General features: G+C 46.2%; 1 protein-coding gene across 1 annotated transcript in view; it reads left to right on the plus strand.

Annotated features, from left to right (window-relative positions):
• The first annotated feature begins 9303 nt into the window (after positions 1–9303).
• The window catches only part of GRHL3 (grainyhead like transcription factor 3), a 55363-nt gene continuing 50755 nt past the window's right edge, over positions 9304–13911 (plus strand). Inside the window, exons 1-2 of the mRNA XM_067533680.1 lie at positions 9304–9339; positions 13101–13235. Of these exons, the coding sequence (XP_067389781.1) occupies positions 13234–13235 (2 nt within the window). The 5' untranslated portion in view covers positions 9304–9339; positions 13101–13233. The remainder of the gene's footprint in view (positions 9340–13100; positions 13236–13911) is intronic.

A 13911-nucleotide genomic window follows, 5' to 3' on the forward strand; every position in this document is an offset into this window, starting at 1 on the left:
TCTAAACCACATTCATTCTCCTAGTACTTTCTTCCATGTGCTATTCAGAGCAGTACAATGGTGTTATGGGGATAATGATACTGATCTCTTTGTAAAGTCTATGTCTATGGGTGAAAAAGAGCTGGGAAAGATAATTTTTACAAATCCCCCTCTCAAAAACATTAGCAGCAAATGAAAACAAATGGCTATATTCCGTAGCCTCAGCCACTGGGCTGGAGGAACTTATTTCTGAATCGGCCTGTTTCTTTCAAATCATAAAACTTTCTTTGGTTGCATCTGCCCAGCTAGGCAAAAAGGGGACATCCTCTGGGCTCCCCAGGCTCATTTACTGATTACTGCTGACTAATGAAAGGCTGGAATGGGTGTGATGTGTTTGTTCTTCCTTGACCTTATTTCTAGTCCATCCAGTTAGTTTTAAGGGCAGCTGCTCAGTCACCAGCAGGTGGGACTGAAGTCTGAGATTTTTTTTTAAAGAGCCTCAGGGGAGGTAGGGATTTAGTGGGATTTGTAATAATAATAATTCCTAGTGGTTTTTGGCCATAGATTTCAAAGCACTTTCCAAAGGGAGGCCTGTGTCATTATTCCTATTTTACAGATGGGGAAACTGAGGCACAGAGCAATGACATGACTTGCCCAAGATCACCCAGCAGACCAGCGGAAGAGCCAGGAATTCCCTGAGTTCCAGTCCAGTACACTATCCACTAGGCCAGGTGCCTGACTCCCATAAGCTCCGTTAAAAACCCCAGATGACATTTCCAGACTCCTTGTGACAGCAGCATCACTACTGTGGTGAAAGAGCGCAGAAGCCACCGAGAATTTTGCACCATGACTTTTTTTTGCCCTGGTTCCAGCAGCTTCAAAGACTTGCCCATTGCCTTAGTGGTTTCCACAGGGCTTCTGCTTGGGTCCCTGGTAAGAGATGGGTCAAAGCCAAATTCAAATCCCCAGCTGCCTTTCCCTGAACTTGGGTGGGGTTTGGAATCTAAAACCAGGGCCAGAGCTTAATTAGTCAACTGGCCTCTGCCTCTGTATTAGATGCCCTTAAACACTGATCCGATTCAGGGTCAAAATGCTGTGGCTTCGTGGGTCTTTTTTTTTTTTTTTTTTTTTTTTTTTTTTTGCTGCTTCTGACCTGACCTTCTCATTTATCTCAAATTCTTGCAAAACTTTATTGCAGATCCCTTAGAAACACAGGACCTGATTCTCCGCTCACACCCCTTTTACACTCCATTGCAGCGCCATTCACGCCAATGGAGTTACTCCTTATTTACCTGCCCCGGTGAGAGGAGAATTGGCCATTAGGCTTTACCCACCAAGTCAGGCTGATGGCTCATCTGGTCCAATATCTTTGTTCCATCAGTGGCCACTACTTGGTATTTCTGTGGAAGGTAAAACCTTTTCAGAATGCATAAAGTCTCTTGAGCAACGCTGTGCGCGGGAGAAAAATTCCTTCCTCGTCCCTGGGGGCCCAGCCTCTCATGCCCTGAAGCAGGAACTTTCATTACCCCTATTTTCTCAGCTTATATAGCTACAAATGTTGTTTGTGGTCATAAAACTTTCCAGCCCATTTTAAAACCCAACCATGTTGTTTGCCTTTGTGACACTCCCGCGGCTGTGAATTCCCCAGCGTGGTTATGTGCTGGGCACGACGCAGGTGTTTCCTTCTATGAGCGTTGCGTGCGCTGCCCTTTAATTTCACTCCATGCCCCCTTGTTCTGGCTGGCTCTGCAAGGTGCTGAGGCCCCTCTGCTCCCGCCGACTCACTAATAGTCAGGTTCGAGCTTGCACTGTCGGAGTGGCCTTAGAATTTGCAGGGGTTGTAAGCAGGCGTGGGGTCCCGTGCTGCTGGAAAAGGGACAATGGGGATTGAATCAGCCCATTGCAATCCCTGCATCTTGGCCCTCGTGCAGGAGAGAAAAAGGGTGGGTGCGTCTAGTACTGAATTGTTCCCCCCCACATACAACTTCTGTGGATGGAAATTGCTCCCCAGCTTTGCCTTTTCACAGCTTACAGGGAGAGGCAGGCCCTGAAGCCTGGTCATCAGCCAATGGGGCTGTTGCCCCACCTCATACTTCTCTGCTCTGGTCCCTCTTTCCCTCCTCGTGGAGGGGAGCGGAGAGGCCCGAGTACTCCAGCCTGGGGGCAGCGGGCCATGCATGTCTCGCTCTTGGCTCTAAATGGAATTAGATGGTTAACTGGGCTGGTTCTTGCTGCCAAGCACAGGGTTACACTGATGGTCAGATAGCAGGTCAAGAAGTCGCTTTCCCCAGGCCCCTAGGCCAGGGGCACAGGTTGGCCTAGAGCACAGTGGCCGGGCTAATCTATCAGGCAGGCGTATCTGTAGCTCCGATTTCTGCACTGACAGAGCGCCTGCCCCCATGCAGCTCGTGTTAGGGCGAGCGTCGGCTCTGGCAGTCATGGGGGGGCTGGCACCTGGGGAAGATCGGGGCCAAGAAGAAGTGACACCAGAAAGTTGGACCCAACCAGGACCGAAGCCGAACCGAGTTCATGACAATTTGAGTTATTTGAAAAATAAATTTCTGAAAATATCGATTTTTTTTCAAGGATGGCCCTCAGCTTCGCAGGGTCTGACTACAGCTGAAACCTCACCCATCAGGGCCAGGTCCTCAGCCTCAGGTGTAAATCAGAGGTAGAATCCGGCCCTCTGTATTTACCACCTGGAAGCTCAAATAAAAATATCCTTGTGCTACCTTATTAATGTCACTGAGGCTCTGCAGATGGGACTGGGGCCCTTTTATGTCGTTTGGGGAGCACGCTCAGAACTTGTAAGCAAATTCACACCAGTCCCTTCAGAGACACAGCTCAGATGCGGTGTCCTGGTAACTCTGTTAATTCGCAACCCTCATTTACATGATCAGATGGGAAAGGAGGAAGTTTAATAACAAGGGTGTAGCTAGCTGCCCTACATACAATCTCTGAGATCAACAGATGCATTTAGACCCTGAGGTGCTGGAGCATTTAATCTGAAGAGCCATGGAGATGCTGTTTGCAATAAGGGCTGATGTTTATTACCCTCTCTTACTCCATTCTTACCCCCTGGGATCTTTAGATTAAGGGAAAGAGTTTTCAAAGGCACAAAGATTTTCTATGGCACCCAACTGCTGCGTCTGGCCTTTCTTTGTCTTCGCCAGTGTGTCCCAAATCCCTATGCCGCAGCTGTGCCAGCAGTCCCCCTATTTCTTATTCATGTCCACTCGTCTTTCAAGTGTCGCTTCACCTTGCAAATGTTCTCCAGAATTCCAGTCCCACCCACATCTCCTGCCACTTCCCGTGTTCGCATCCATCCATCCATTCCTTTGTACCAGCTGCTTCTTTTTTCCTCCTGCACCAGTTCATGCCTTCTTCCATTCTAGCTCTCAGCTAACAAAGGAAAAGTGCTCTCTCCCAAGCGTCTATGCAAACACCTCTTGGAAAAGGAGGCCATCTTGTTCTGTGAATCGTTCCGGCTGCAGTGACAATCAGTCGCTCTGTGCTGGTTTTGTGGAACCTGCTTGTGCCTTTTAGGTCTGAAGCTTCTCTGGGACAGGGATTTTGTTTGTCCTTGACCCATTCTGCGCATTGCAACGCTCTGCGCACACCTGCGGCACTATGTAAATAATCATTTCATCTTCCTAGTGAGGTGTTGGACCCTCAGTTAGGTCAGTTCAAGGTTGGGGAAGCCCCAAAAACCTAACAGTTCATCTCCTTGTCTGCACAGTTGGTTACGTGTAGAATTCTATGGCATTGTTAAGTATTATTAAATGAAACAAAACAGCTTGGGCTGAATTCCAGCTTGTGTTTCGAACTAGGTCCAGGTTTATGAGGAACTCAGATGCTACCATGAGGATAAGTCACTAGCTAGCTAGAACCGGGCCAGTACTGCAAAGCAACATTCAGCAAAGACTCCTTCGAAATATTACTGGAGGTATTCTAGGGGTGAGTCAACTCACAGGAATGCTTCTGGAATCAGTGAATTTTCAGAAGGTTTGGTTTTAGCCCATAGGGTTCAGATGCTGTGATTGACATCAAAAGGCACATAAGTGCTGGGAAACCCTCTGGAACAGCCACACCTCGGCTCGGAGTAGGACAGTTCATTCAAAACCTGCTTCAAGGTTCTTCTTTTTGCGCTATATTAATTGTTTTAATAAACTACATGGGAATGCAGCCCCCCTCCCCCGGCTTTGGTTTCTTGGAACAAAACCAGATTTCTTTCTAAAATGTTCTGGCTTTTAGCCACCAGTCAGCTAAGCAGTATCCAGATTTCCAATAACCCATTTTATGCTGGTGACTAAGGAATTTCCAGTCTCCTGTTTCCCTTGAATGGGACAAAGATCACTTTTCCTCCATTTATACATTTTCCTTGAATTTAGCGATGGGGTTCTGGCAAGAAAGAAGAGATCTGCTGGTTTTCCAAAGAAGATTGCAATAGCTACATCCTCAAAAAAGCATTCACCACCACTGTGCCCACAAAATCCTGCAGTTATACACACAAATTGAAGGGTTATACACACAAATTGGGCAGCTGTGCACACAAATTGAATGATAGGTGCACAGTTACCTGATTTGCATGCACAAACATTTGCATGAGCAAATAAGGTATTTTAAAAATGCAGTAGGTGGACTTGTATTTTTTAACCTTCCTTTGAAAATGTTGAGTCTAATTCTCCTGGCACTTTCACCTGCTGTAAATTAAGATTCACTCCAGGGAAGTCAGTGGAGTTATACCAGTGTAAAACTGGTTTGAGCAAGAAGAGAGTCCGGTTTGCTGGCTGTGTAGTGGTTGCCCCTAGAAAAAATCAGCATGTAGCATGCTCGATGGTTGACTCTATGGCATATTTGGGATGTTTCCCATTCTAAGTATAGGAAGTGCTTCATTGAGTAAAGTCAACAACAGCATGATAGGTATATCGATCAATTTCTCTTTGTTGGCTAGGATTGTACATGTGTGTTGGTCTGATGGAGTAAATTCCGGGCTGAGCTTGGAGTAGTCATGCTTAATTGCCAGCAGCTCCAGAGAGGAAATTATACTTGTTAAATCAGTCTAGGTAATTTGCATCTTCTGCGTAAACACATCCTAATTTCGTTGGTGTGGTCAGAGTGAACTGCAGAACAATGTGCCAGAAGTTCAGACACCCTGGTATTATCATGAAGGTTGCAAAACCGCCCCAAATGTTTAGTCACCAGCCCAGTGACATGTTTGTATTTCTTATTTTGTGTTTTGACCTTATTAATTTGCAAAGGGAAGGGAGAAGGTGTATAATTAAATCCCAGACTTCCTGCATTTTAGATCAGGTTCTCATGAAATGGAATCAGGGGCCAAATCCCCAGCTGGGCATAGCTCCACTGTTAATGGGGCAGATCGCCAGCTAGTGTAAATCTGCACTGCTCCCTTGACTACGCAGATTTGCACTAGCTGAGGACATGGCCACATTCTGTCTAGCTCTGTCCTCAGAAACGTTAATGTTTGTTCTTTCTTTGAGTCCGCCCTGCTTTTTGCTGCCATTCATCATAGAGAGGTGGAGTGGTTGGGATGAGGCTTGGAGATAAAGACGGAGAGTTGCTGTTGTGAAATACGGTCATGCAGCAATCTGATCACACTTCCCAGGAGTGAATCTGTAAGCAGCTTTCCCTTTACTGAACCCAGCCTCTTTCAGAAGCAGGCTCAATGAGATATTTGATTTATTAGCTACGAGGGATCATTTATTGTTCTCTAATTAATATGGGCGAAATTCACGCGAATGCAAAGTCTTCCTCAACAATTAACCTCCAAGGTGAGGCTGGGCAGGAAGGAAACAGGTACAGAAGAAGGCAAGCAGTATTCCCAGGGACCCATGATTATGTGCATGCAGTAGCCCAAACACACCAGGTAGGGAGAGTAGAGGAACAACCAGCCTGGCCTTCACCAGAAAATTAGGTCAATTTAACTACATCTCTTAGGGGTGTGAAAAATCCACCCCCCCCCAAGCAGTGCTGTTAAGTCTACCTAAGTTCCCATGTAGACAGGCCCAGGTTGACCGAAGGATTCTTCCATCAACCTAGCTACCACCTTTTAGGGAAGTGGGTTACCTATGCCGACAGGAAAACCTCTCCGTGTCTACTCTGAGGCGTTACAGCGATGCGCTGTAGCATTTTAAGTGTAGACAAACCTTGAGGTGAAGTCAATGGAGTTGCTCCACACCTGAGAGCAGAATCCAGCTCTTGTGTTCTATGCTAGGGCTGACTGAAAATTTTCCATCATATCTTCTTTTTTGGGGGGTGGGGAAGTCTGACAAAATGAAAATATTTGCAGGCTGGGTCTGCTTTACTTGAAAATGTTTTATTTTTGTGTCGGAAAAGCAATAAGAACCCCAAACCAGAGAGGTTTTTAAAGTTTCGACAGTTTGGGGTAAAAAATGTTCAGGGTCTGGCTTTTTCAATGAAATCTCAAAAAATTCCGAGGCGCCCTCCCCCTCCCCATTCCTCCATTTTCCAGCCAGCTCCAGCTGTGACTATAGAGTACTGTGGTATGATTTACTGGAAGGGCTTGTCCTGCCAGAATAGCCCCTTTCACTGTTCTGCATTGATGCTCTGAGTCCCAGCCAGAAGATGGATGTGCAGAAGTGTGTAAAAACAGCAAATAAATGGCAGCCCTGGTTAATTTGGGTTGGATGTATTCCTGGAGGTTTTAATCACATGACATAATCTTTAATTAAAGATTGATCTTTAATTCCTGGAGGCTCCAGGACAATCCTGGAGGGTTGGCAATCTTATAAAAATAACAGACGGGGGTGTGTCTGAGAGAGGGTGAGAGAGTGATGGTTTTGATGGAAATCAGACTTTTCCCACCCTTCGGGAAAGCTCAGCATTGAGTTTTGGGTGGAGGTTCCGTGTTCTGTCTGAATCAGTTCTGTCATCCCTTAGCACAACCACTAAGTGAAGTGAGCTGAGCAGATCAAAAGTGAAGTGACTAACCAGCTACAACGAATGTGGTGCATGGGCGCTGGATGAACTGCCCGTTAGGGGAGGCTAGCCCATGGTCCCACCCCTTCCGCCTGAGGACACGTCCCTCCTGCCACCTAATTCGCCATCGCCTGGAGCTGCCCCCCCCTACTGCAGCTGGAGGAGCCCCACTGCGGAGCTGGGCCACCCTGAGTCCTGACAGGGTGGCTCCAGCACCCCCAGCTGCCCTGAGTCCCGCCTTTCCCCACCTATAATACCCGGCGCCCATAGTGGTGCCCCAGCCTAGAGTGAGATGCATAGCTGAGGTAGGATGTGACAGATCTAGCTCCTCATTCCCAGGCTGAATAATATCATTCCCTGCACTGGCTTGTGGCTCTATTCTCTGTTTCCCTACCCAACGCAGGGGCTGATTCAGATAAACAGGCCAGCCTGTCGTAGGTGGGTTTTGAATACAGAATAATGGAATGTGGAGATGCAGATACCAGTTGCTAAGGTAGCTGAATCCTGGCCTCCACTCCCTAAGGAAAGCTGGTGTTGGGGTTAAGGTAGCAGAGTGGGACTCATAAAACATGGGTTTGATTCCTAGCTCTGCCACAGATTCACTGCGTCGACTCACAAATGAATCACCTTCTCCAAGTTTCATTTCCTCAGCTGTAAAAAGGGGATTAATGATTCCGCCTTGTCTAATTAGACTGCAAGCTCTGCCCATGTGTGTGTTCTGCACCTACCACAAGGGGACCCTGAGCTCTGTTGCACTCTCCAAATGCTGCCATCACAAGCAGCAAGATGCTGCTGAGAGTAATACCTTGCTTTGGTTGGCTAACAGTAAGCGCCTTTCAGGGGGTGCTAGAATGCACTGATGTCCAAAGGTGCCATTATGCAATATGGCATCACAGCCTTGCCACACAACTGCCGTTGTATCACGTCATCCATCCCAATCAACCTGCCCCTGCTGGGCTCTGTTTTGCTTCAGCTGGCTACCAGACAGCCTGCTTTTGGCTGCCATGGGCTACCACGCATTGGGATCGAGGCAGGCTTGGAGTCGTTCCCCCAAACCAGAACCTGCCAAGAAAAGAGATCAGGCTGGTGTCTCTATTTGCGTATGGGAGCTTCCATTTGCTCACAGGTTTCTACATGCCAAGAGAATCATTTTCAATGTCATTTAAAGAATGGATCCTGTTTCAGAGGCTGGATAAAGAAATTGCAGGGAGAGCGGCCTAGATCACGCAACTATTTTACCCGTGAATACTCTGGATTGATAGACACTGCAATGTTGTTTAGCTCCAGTTCACCTCTACTTCTATCGGGCTGAAACCCAGTGGGAATAATGAGTGAAATCTCTAGCCATTGCATGGGGATTTGGGAGCAGCACCTGTTTAAGGCATAATCAGCCCAGCAGGGGGATGTTTGCTGTCAGCTGCACTTGGAGTATTTACATTTTTGACCTCTGCCTAAGTGTGATAATAATGCACTCTGTCAGTGTCGGACAAAACCTCCGCGGGTTCCATGATTGGCCTGTCCTAACTCCTGCCTGCTTCTATTATGATTTCACCCAAAGACCTCCCATAAGGGTTAAATGACCTCACATTAGTGCTAATTTGGGGCTAACTTTCCTTTCAGCATGGAACAAAGCATTCGGTGTTTACGCAAGGCTCATAAAGCAACAAGGACCACACACAACCTAACCATGCTCAGCCTGAACATCTGCAGAACTCCTCCCAGCTCCTTCCATTGCCTTCAGAGGGGTCCCTCCCGGTACGGGGTTGGAGGAATATTGGTTTTGTGCTTTTGTTTCCGGCTTCATTATGGATAAAGTAGATGGTGGGGGGATTTTTTGCTTATTTTTTACATCTTAGAAATAGCTGGTATATCATGTTTGATCATCCCCATGTTAGTGTCACTCTCCTGGGAAGACCAGTGACTTAGAATGGGAGCAGTTCCCTTGCTTTTAAGGAAATGCTGGCTCTTTAACAGAGATCTTTACCCCCCAACAGTTTGTTGGGTGTTTGAGTTAAATATGTGTTAACAGTCTTACTAAAAAGCTTCCAGGTCCCTAATCAATTGTCAAGGCTTCATTTCTTTGATACTTGTGATATCATTATCCCACCAATTCTCCAGTCATCCGTAGATTTTTTTTCTAGGGAAAACGGCAGATGAGAAATTTGTACATAAAAAAATCCAAGTAGAAATTTTCTTAAATTGAGTGAACCAGGAGTGGGGAGTTGAGATATAAACCCACTTTTTTCCTTTGTAGGTCACCTTTAAAGTAACTTTGTAGTGTTTCCACTGTGTGGCATCCAGCACTTTCCTCAAGCCATGTGTGTCGTTTTGAGGGATGGTTCCTCCTTGTAGACCCAGATTTATCTTTGGCCCATACGATCTTCTTTTCCTTTCACTGAGGTAAGTGATTGACATCAGAAATGCAAAATGATAAGGCCAGGGTTATACACGACATAGATGCTAACGCAGCCAGTCTCGCATCATTTCCAGCTCCCTGTCCTAATAGTTCTGTGCGACTCTGTTTGGTTCTTTTCCCTGTATGGCCTGGGGCAGGCTGAGGGATGTGCCAGAGAATACAGTCCTCTTCTCCCCATCAGATTAAGAACCTGCAGGGCTCTTTTTGGACACCCAGACAAGAGCCTTACTTAGGAAAGGAAGGATGATCCAGTGTTTAGCTGGCCCAGCTCAGGACTTGTCACCTGAGTTCAGATCCTGTCTTTGCTGCAGACTCCCATGTGATCTTGGGGTTATCACTTCATCTCTCTGTTCCTCAGATCCCATCCATATGTTGTGGAAAATAGACACATAGACTATAAGGTCAGAAGAGACCATTATGATCATCTAGTCTAACCTCCTACAGAACACAGGCCACAGAACCTTCCCTACCCACTCCTGTAATAGACCCCTAACCTAACACTGAGTTAGTGAAGCCCTCAAATAATGATTTAAAGACTTCAAGGTACAGAGAATCCACCAGCAAGTGACCCGTGCCGCATGCTGCAGAGGAAGGTGAAAAACTCCCAGGGTCTCTGCCAATTTACCCTGGGGGAAAATTCCTTCCTGACCCCAAATATGGCGATCAGCTAAACCCTGAGCATGTGGACAAGACTCACCAGCCAGACACCCAGAAAGAATTCTCTGTAGTAACTCAGAACCCGCCCCATCAAACATCCCATTCCAGGCCATTGGGCATATTTACTGCTAGTAGTCAAAGATCAGTTAATTGCTAAATTAGGCTGTCCCATCATCCCATCCCCTTCATGAACTTATCAAGCTCAGTCTTGAAGCCAGCTACGTTTCTTGCCCCCATGGCTCCCCTTGGAAGGCTGTTCCAGAACTTCAGTCATCTGATGGTTAGAAATACAATTTCCCTACTTCACAGGGACATTGTGAGGAGTTCAGACACTGGCTAGGGAGCCATCCAGTCCTCTAAACTGCTCCTGGAGATTCTCCCTTCCCTGTGTCTCTCCAACAGGAAGAACTGAAATCTGAAAGTGTCCATGGGTTTTTATTAACAATATTAAGCACATTAAAAGTTTCCCTGCTGTTTGTGACCTCCACTGCTACTGGGTTCACCTCAGCCAAATCACTTCTCGTGCCCAAAGGTGAAGAAGGAAATATTACTCACTCTCTTCTTATGCTTCAACTGACACCAAGCTAAGTTTGACTGGTTGCAAACGGGTCCTGCCAACTGCCTGACTAAAGAAGGGAAGGCTCTGAAATACTGGGCCTCCTGATCTGGTTCCTGGGATTGTAGTAGAGGAAATACTGTCCTGCCACCTAGCTAGCAGGTCTAGAAGCTCTGGAAACCTTCCCACTGGGGAAAGAAATTAGACAAAAAGCCAAGCTCAGGAGGTGAAACAGCAGCCATGGGGCCAGTCTTGCTTATTACACATCTGGGCTCCGCAGCCTCCTACAGAGTCATCAGCTGAATCATTAACTTCTCAGCATCCCTGCTGTAATTAAAAGCATCATGCTCAGAACTGCAGTGCGGCCATCCAGGTCTGCACTAATTAGCACATCTGTCTTTGTGGGGTATTGTGGATTGCTAATTTTCTAATTTGACCTCAGGGAGTTAAATGATGAGAGTTTGCTTTGTCAGCCGGGGTGCTGGACTGGGTGTCCTGTACAGGAGGTCCTAGGTGAGACCAGGAAAAAGAAAAACAGCTGACACTGTGGTGATGGGCACAGGAAAGAGGCCTGTGGGATTTCATGCTTGGACCAGCACCGGAAGCATTCCAGTGACTGCAGAATGCCCGGTCTGAGTGGCTGGGCTCTGCAAAGGGGAGCTGCTTGTTAGGTGAGGAGAAGGAATCTCCTCCAGGAGGGCCATAGAACTACTCTGCAGCTTATTTCAGTCTCCTATCCATAGGCAACCTCTTTGGCTTCTGCACACCCCCTGTGCACACCTCCTGTGCAGTCAGGCCAGCGGGTCCGTGTGGAGACAGATCTGCCAGCCCTGGCGTGAATCTACGCAACTGGGGGGGCTCCCCAAATTGTTTCCCACACAGTGGAACCCAAATGGGTGGCAGGTAGGACCCACCCTCTGTGCACACAGGAAAGGGGTCAGAATTGGCCCCAATCTGTGTTACTTTCTCCCAGCGGTTGCCATCCTGGGCCTGATGACCCTCTGTGGGATTATCTAGAGGGCAGGGGAGTGATTGCTCACAGTTAATCCCATCTGCATCAGTCAGAGTGAAATGGCAGTACAGTCCCTAAGGCAAGAAACCCTCTCTGTAACCTGCCCTTTAGCTGAGCCATTGCAAGTGAAAGAAACTGAGATAGACAGTGAGATAGGAGAGGTGGGAGCCTTGTATCCCACGAGCCTCCGTCTTTTATTCAGACCAACGCTGTGCAAAAGAAATTAAACTCACTGGGACTAGTGTTTCTATCAGCATCTGGCATCTTTTGTCTCCATCTCCCCCAACCTCCCCAAGCCTTCCATCTCCACTGATCCCTGGGGCTGCTATTCCCAGGGTTTAGAACTGGGCAAAATTTTTCACACTAACCTTTTTTTGGATGAAAAAGTTTCCCAACTATGTACTGATTTTGCTGATTTCTTTTGTTTCAGGGAAAAATAAACTTCTTAAAAAAGCTCAGGAAAAAATCAAAATGGCCAGTTTTGACAATTTCTAAGCATTTCATTTTTGTTGTTGTTTGAAATGACCTTTTGTTTCAAAATGTGTGTTAATTTTATTTAAAAAATGTAGCACTTTTCAATGTTTTTTAAATGTTGAAATGAAACATTTTGATTGTGTTAAAACTAAACATTTTGTTTGACTAATAACTATTTTTCAGAATTTTTGATTTGCTGAACATTTCAAAAAAATTTGATTTTGGTCCAAGTTGAAACAATTTTTTTTTCAACTTTTTGAAATTGCCAATCAACCGAAAAATCCATTTTTTACCCAGCTCTACCACTGTTGTGCCTGATCTCATCTCATCTGCTGTATCTATCTATTCCATGCTGATATAACTTCAGGGAAGGGACTTTCTCTTTCTACCTATAAGGTCGCGAGGTCTGCTAAGACACTATAAATAATGGGTATAAGTCTTGAGCTTCTATGGGAGCTCAGAGGAAAATGTCATCTCGCTGTCAAGGTTTATATATTCTTCAGGGTTGTGTGAAACTGGGGTCCTTTTTATATTTATGAACCCTCGTCTATATGGGATTTTAGCTACAGGGAAGGTTCTGCTCCCTGGAATAGACATGATTTACACTGATGCAGTGCTATTTGTGTTGGCGCTCTTTGACTTAGTTTTAAACCCAGGTAAAACCGCACTGCTATATGTCACAGCTATATTAGAGGTTTGCACTGGTAGAAAACTCACTGTAAAAGAGGTCTTCTAAAACTTCCATAGTATTATTTGCATTAGTCATGAGAGCAGGGCCCCGTTGTGCTGGCAGCTGTATCAATACATACCGAGAGAGAGTCTCTGCTCCAAAGAGCTTACAACTGAAATACACAAGATGGACAAGGAATAAAGGGGAAACTGAGGCACAAAGCAGGAAAGAGACCCCTGCTCTCCTGTCTCCCAACTGAATGTCTGATGCACCTGACCATATTATAGAGATGGATACTGCTGTAATAGATTAACAGCATTCCTGATTATATACAGCAGCTCAGTTTGTAGATTAATTTCATTTGCTTTTCTCCAAGGGAACATGCACCACTAAGCATCGCTGACTGACCCGTCGGTGCTACCTAATGTTTGTGGGAAAACATCCGTGTGTTGGTCAAGAGGACAGGATGCTTCTCACGAGAAGAAAAACAAAGCCCACAGCAGGTCTTGATGTAAAATAACATGTTTGCACACCTAAAGCAACAGCCTGTTTTGTAATCAAGCACATGTTGTCCTGTGTCAGGCACTTTCCACAGGGAGGGAAAATCCCCACACCCCTAGGGGCCAGCAGGTAGCATTTGCTAACTGCCACCTGAGATGTTTTTAGTGCAGCGCTACCTAAATGTTGCAAAACACTCCATGCTTTTCATTCCGTGGGATGACAGGTACATTGCATTGAACCATCTCTAACTTCCTCTCCTTCCACCTGTGCTGAGAAGTGAGAATTCAACCCCTATAGAGGCTGTTCACCAACAAGGCTTGTTTATTGGGATTGCTTTGTGATGCAGGCTAGTGGAACTGGACATGTTTAATCTAGAAAAGGGGTCCAATGTAGACAGTAAGATATTTAAGCACCTGACCTAAAGCAATGGAACTTAGAACCTTTGCTTAGGTTCCATAAATGAGGAGATGATGCGCTGATGTGACTTGCAATAAAGGGACAGGTCTAAGAGATTTTTCATCCCGGAGGGACACTGGATTGTGAAGTAGATAGTCAAAAGGAATAACAGGAGCAAGTGGGGTGAATGAGTTCAAAGCATGGATGGGTATTTACTTGGCATCCAATATAGACAGGTGCCTGGGAAGCAGGGTGAATGTCCCCAATAGTAGAGAGTGGAGTAAATGGAC

The sequence above is a fragment of the Emydura macquarii genome, unplaced genomic scaffold (genome assembly GCF_026122565.2).
Source record: "Emydura macquarii macquarii isolate MOO-44397 ecotype Brisbane River unplaced genomic scaffold, CSIRO-AGI_Emac_v2 contig_3348, whole genome shotgun sequence".
Taxonomy (NCBI): Eukaryota; Metazoa; Chordata; order Testudines; family Chelidae; genus Emydura; species Emydura macquarii.